The following is a 6000-nucleotide window of genomic DNA, read 5'->3' as shown; positions in this document are numbered from 1 at the left end:
CAGAGGGAGAGACAAAAAATCTGAGCAGAATACTACCGTCCTCATTTCTAAGGAAGAACAAATATCAAGTAACAGCTTATAATGTAGTAACACCATCTAAAGGGCCAAATGATAAATTAATGGAAACGGGTTCTTGTATATTGTTTTGGAGACTAAGCACATTAGATTGAATTGTTTTACAACCAGCATGCCTAATTATTGTGTCTGACACATTCATCTATTTAAATCATTCCCAACTTTTGAATTACTGCTTAGAATATTACTGCAATACGTGTTTCAACTGGGTATTCCATTGTCACGCATAGTTTCACCAAGGAGGCTGATTTTGTTTGGAAAAAAGAAATACAAGTGAGCATTGGCAGTATGTTTATAATGTCTGATAAAAAGGGATGATAGGTTTTGTAATGTTGATTTGAATGAGTTGCATGTGAACTGATACAGTATTTGTTTTGTCAGGTCAGTGACTTAAAAAGTGCCTTTGTCAAGTCACTTTTATGAGCGAGGACTGCTACGCCTGTGTTCTCAAAATCCCATCTTTGCCAGCCAGACATTGCCTTCACCTTACACCTGGTGGAAGATACCTCAGTGTCTCCATTTGCCAATTAGTTGATGGGAAACTGAAAGCAGAAAAAGAGGAAGAAGAATTATTGTTATTATTCCTGGGACATGAACAAATGACTGCATTGCTTTTCTTGTGTAATCAATACCAGCCAGCAACCGTCAGAGAACTACTGTTCTATCAAGGAGTGCCATTGCATTGAAGGACCTTGGCTTAAAACTGGTGCATCCGTGATACAATCAACAAGCCCACGTGTTTTACAGACAGAAATGCAGCTGAGCATGGTTTTTCCCAGCCAAAAGTCTACAAGCGGGACTTAATGATTGATGAGTGACTGCTTGCTGATAAACTTTCTCTGTTTATTCTGCTTTGTGTGCGTTGGACATCATTAATCGTCCCCCACTTTTTTTTTAACTTTCTTTTCAGTTAGAGTTGAAATTATTTTTTCTGGTTGTTTTTTTGTTGTTGTTTTTTTCTTTTTCTCTCCCTTCATCATTAGTTTTGGAAATTTCTTCAGCATAATTCACTTGACAGCAATTTACAAATTTGAAATCAGCTTTTCATCATGGCTTTGAATGTTGCTCCCGTAAGAGATACAAAATGGCTAACATTAGAAGTGTGCAGGCAATTTCAGAGGGGAACTTGTTCACGCTCTGATGAAGAATGCAAATTTGCACACCCCCCTAAAAGTTGTCAGGTTGAAAATGGAAGAGTTATTGCCTGCTTTGATTCCTTAAAGGTAAGAAAAAAAATTTGTTTGTTAGTGAAAATGCTACTACATTGTACTGAAAGTAAAATATGAAATGATGAGTTACAACTAAACCAGGTTAATCAGAAAGTGATTTGTTCTTGGTAAGATGTATATTAATACAAATGTTATTTGTCATAACTTTTATTTATTGAAGCTTTGAAAAGATTTCTTTCTAAGGATTTTCTTTTCCAGTGTCAATATATTGTTTATAAAAGTTGCATACGACTGTGGGATACAGGATTGCTTACATTTGGTGGGATAGTTGTATTCTCTTGAGTACATTTTATGAATTATCATTGTCTCATGGCAAATGAAAATGCACAGTGGCACAGTACTAGGCCATTACCAGTGTCCTGATGAAACATTAAAGAGTGCAGATTCTTTTCGTTTCAATGAACAGAAGTAAGAAAAGTCTATCCATTACTTCAATTTTGACACAACGGGTTGTTTACCCTTGGTATTGGGGACTCTCAAATAAATTAATAGCATTGATAATTACATGTATGGATAGTGCAGATAGCAGCATAAGTTTAGAACAGAGTGAAGGGATTCTCTCCTTTGGAGGATATTTAGCAATTATGTTGTTAGGCCATCAACAACTTCTGACTTTCTAATGACATCAGGGACGCTTTAGAAAACTATTTTTAAAGTTCTGTGAAAATACTTTGTGTACTGCATAAAAGAAGATTAATGACCCCGTGGGATTTGGGGAGTACACAGCGTCTTCTGTGATGATACATTTGTGTTCTCATGTCAACAGAAGGAAAAAACTTATTTCGTATAAATAATTAAAGGGCAAAATTGAGCATTTCAGATTTCATTTTGAAAGTTTTAGTTGTGACTTTGTTTTTTGGGCATGGGAGAATGTCTTGGCTTGCTTTTTAAATTCAGCTCTGTAGACCAAAATTTCGGTTACTCACCAAGAACTCTCTTACTGTTAAAACGTTAGTGTGAATGAGAGGAAAATTCAGTGTTATTTGAAAATCTGAATTTATTTTCATTATAACTTTTTCTTTTGATGCAATGCAAGATACTGTGCTAGGAATGTTCGTCTGGGTTTTCTCGTTTCTTCTCTTCTCTTGAAGATTTAGAAGAGAGTAACTCGGGAAATGTTTGTGAGGGGGTTACGTTCTGCAAGCCAGAACAGCACCTTTGGAGTCATGGCAGTATGTCATCGAGTGCTATTAATGACCTTAATCCATGGATTACTGCACGGTAAACTGTAACAGCTTCTTTGTAGATGTTCTTGAATATTGGTTGCCTGCCAATATTTTTTCTTTTAAACAGGCAGGCTAGTGTCTGCAGCAAATAGGCAATAATGAGCTTTTACAAAAATAAGCAAGTCAGTAGAGGTTTTTTGTGAATACCATTTTTAACTGTTGTAAAGACTTGGGCTGCGGCTGGGAAGCTGGAGGCGCGCAGCAGGGCTGGGTCACCCGGGCTGGGCTGCCAGGGCGGTGGGTTTGCTGTGCAAGAGGTGCTCCTGCCGCATCCCCCTGGCCGAAGCGGCGATGCGCCTGTTCTCGCTGCCTGAGGACAGCATCGCTCTCCCTGGCAGCGTAGGGCGCTTGCAGCGGAGCTGCCAGCTATTCGATCTGGAGACTTTTGTGCAGGGATGGTTATCGCCCGCAAATTGAAACTGGAGTCACAGCCTAAGCTGATAATACTGTGAAGAGAAATCCTGAGGGATCGCTGTGGATAACTTACTGGCAACCAGCATCATTGCTCAGTGGAGAGAAGTCCAAAACCATGTAAAAAATGTGGTCAAAGCAAGCAGGCATGTTTTGCCCTGTTTTGCCTTGCATCTGCTCCGAGGGGCCAGCTCCCTCCAGCCCGGCTCTGGTGGCTGAAGCGGTGCTGCTCTGTCCCGCTGCCCATCATCACTCTCTTCCCAGCTGGCAGAAGGGAGCATGCACCTGGGCCTCCCGTCTTGCATTCTGTAGTTGAGTCTTCTGGGTTAAATTGCTGGATGGGATTTGGGGTTAAATTGCTGGTGAAGATGGGATTATACCAAGAAGCCAGATTGTGGCCTGAAGCAGCAGAGGTGGAGGTACAGGTTTCTTCCCGCCAACCCTGCTGCAGGTAGGGGGAGATCCGATAATGGGACGACGTCTTCAATTGCAGCTCCTCGCCGCTGAGCATGAGTCGGAGCTGTGCGTTTCGGTGTGCTGCCTGACCCCGCAGTTCATTAAAAGCTGTTGGGGATCATTGCGAGTGCATGGCTCTTGGGCTGTATCAGCTGGTATCCTCGCAGCCATTTGTTGGGGATCATTGCGAGTGCATGGCTCTTGGGCTGTATCAGCTGGTATCCTCGCAGCCATCATCTCTGTTATTCAGAAGAGTGCTTGTAAATTGCTGTATGTACAGTAAGAATGTGCCTGGTTAGCTCAGTTTGCTTATACTGCTGGTTGAGGTACTCATGTCATTAGTCACATAAATCTGATGCCTAGCTTTCGGAAATACTGGTGTTAATCATACAGTTTCAGAATAAGGCTTTGGCACTCAAAAAGCAGGATAACTTTTTGTGTAAATAAACAAACAGAACAGTCTAGAATTATAGATAAAATCAGAATTTAATTAAAAAAAACAAGAGCAGTTTTTCTTGCTGAACACAGAACCACACTTTAATGCAAGCAATTATTTAGAGTTTATTTACATAATATCTAGAGCTTTGAAGACTTAGCGTTTTAACTGTCTTGGTTTGATGTACCTGCTGTAAAAATAAATTATAGCGAGGATGTTGAGTCTCTCTGAATAAACATCTTCCTACCCAGAGAAGAGAGAGAATTTTTTAGTCTCAGATTGAGGTATGTGTTACATTTAGGTGGTGCTGGTAGTTACAGCTGCTCCTTAAGAAGTCAGTCAAACACAAGATACAGCACTCTGAGACAGACTCTCCTTTACATGCTGATCGATCAAAAGAGCCCCTGTTTTGGGAAGGGATGTGCGCTCTCCTGCATGCCACCTTCTTTCCAGATATCCAGGGTAGACAAGGAAGCATGGTATCGGTATTTACCAGCTGGATCAGACTGCCAAAGCACCAGTATGGAGCTACGGGAGAGAGTCCGGCAAAGGGCCACAAAGATGATGAAGGGACTGGAGCATCTTTCCTATGAGAAGAGGCTGAGAGAGCTGGGGCTGCTCAACCTGGAGAAGAGAAGGCTCAGGGGGAGCTCAATGTGTATAAGTACCTTGGGAGGGAACCAGGCTTTGCTCAGTGGTGCCCAGTGACAGACCAGGGGCAATGGGCACAAAATGAAACACAGGAGGTTCCCTCTGAACATCAGGAAACACTTTTTTACTGTGAGGGTGGCCAAGCACTGGCACAGGTTGCCCAGGGACATTATGGATTCTCCATGCTTGGAGGTATTCAAAAGCCGTCTGGGCAGTCGGCTCTAGGTGGCCCTGCCTGAGCAGGGGGTTGGACCAGATGACGTCTAGAGGACCCTTCCAACTTCAACCATCCTGTGACTGTGTGACCAGAAGCATCTTCACACTGACTTGCCCGTAGCCTCAGGGTTGTTCTAAGCTAGCAAAAGCTGGCATTGGGACTGAAGGAAATAATCCCAGCCAGGATTAAGAAGGAAATAATCCCTGCCTCCATGCTGTGCCACATCCTCCTTTGTGCTCCCACCACTGTCTTTGTGATTGCGCGGTGCACCAGGTTGGGGAATTGATTGTGGTTAAACCTAAATTGTTGTAGTTGCTGCTGACAGAAGGGAAGAGGGGCTGTGTGGCACCAGCAGAGCATTGGGTCACTTCTGGCAGTGATAGTGCTGTGGCCTTAGGCCAGGCTTCTGGAGTAACATGATTGCATCAGAATCCAAATTTTCCTGTATTAAAGAAGTGTATTTGTAGGTCTGTTGGTTCCAAGTAAAAGGTCAACAGAATTTAACGGACCCTGTTTGCTTTTAACTCAAAACGGATTTTTGGCTCTGAATACCTGTCCTTGCAATACTTGACTTTAAACCCAGCAAAAGTTGCAACAGCAACCCATTGGACTGATGACAGCTTTGAGGATCCAAAGTGCTCACTGTTGAAGACCGTCTGGGCTCTGAATATCCTTCGTCTGTGAGATGCTCCAGGCTAGACAGAAATAGCTAAAGACTAATGAGCCTGGTTCAGATTCAGGCCAGAAACTTGCTGATTTCAAGCCAGGTTCTGCCGCATGGGCTTCTGAGGTGCAGCTCAGCATTTGTTTCTCGCTCTTTGGTGGACAGAGCCTGGTCTGTCCTGAACAGGGCATTTTTGGGGTATTAGGTGGAGCGTTGCTGTGCACCCGATGGATGATGGATGCAGCAGTTGGCCAGATGCGTGCCCATTAGCCAGTCACAACATCGCCTCCAGCGATGGGGGTCCCTCCAGCAGAAGTCCCCCCGTGGCTCGGCCAGCCGGGGTGGCCCCGTGGGCACACCCAAAACTGTACCGGGCAAGTGGCCTCAGTGAGCTTAATGTGAGGATGAAAGTCTCTGAGCTAATCTGGTTGACTGTGCTTGAGGTGAATGAAAAGGGATACTTCCATGGCGAGGCCCAGAGCCCTGCCAGTGTGGGAAGATGGAGGATGCTGAGGAAGCACTGCCAGAGCCAGAGCCTCGTCTGCTGCCTTGAACCCTTCCGAAGCCTTTTTGGAGCCCTTACAGGCTCCCCTTTGGATGCTGCAGTGTTTGTGCAGTGGGAAGGGTCTGTGAAG

General features: G+C 43.9%; 1 protein-coding gene across 8 annotated transcripts in view; it reads left to right on the top strand.

Annotated features, from left to right (window-relative positions):
- The first annotated feature begins 757 nt into the window (after nt 1-757).
- Nucleotides 758-6000, top strand: part of MBNL2 (muscleblind-like splicing regulator 2) — a 73062-nt gene continuing 67819 nt past the window's right edge. For 7 of the 8 annotated variants that reach the window (XM_009584066.1, XM_009584065.1, XM_009584064.1 and 4 more), the window contains exon 1: nt 758-1298. In XM_009584066.1, the coding sequence (XP_009582361.1) occupies nt 1125-1298 (174 nt within the window). In that variant the 5' untranslated portion in view covers nt 758-1124. The remainder of the gene's footprint in view (nt 1299-6000) is intronic. The other variant, XM_009584060.1, reaches the window with a different exon arrangement.

This window comes from Fulmarus glacialis, unplaced genomic scaffold (assembly GCF_000690835.1).
Source record: "Fulmarus glacialis isolate BGI_N327 unplaced genomic scaffold, ASM69083v1 scaffold6128, whole genome shotgun sequence".
Classification (NCBI taxonomy): domain Eukaryota; kingdom Metazoa; phylum Chordata; class Aves; order Procellariiformes; family Procellariidae; genus Fulmarus; species Fulmarus glacialis.
The sequence above is the reverse complement of the archived record's forward strand: the minus strand, read 5'-3'. Positions and strand labels throughout refer to the sequence as shown.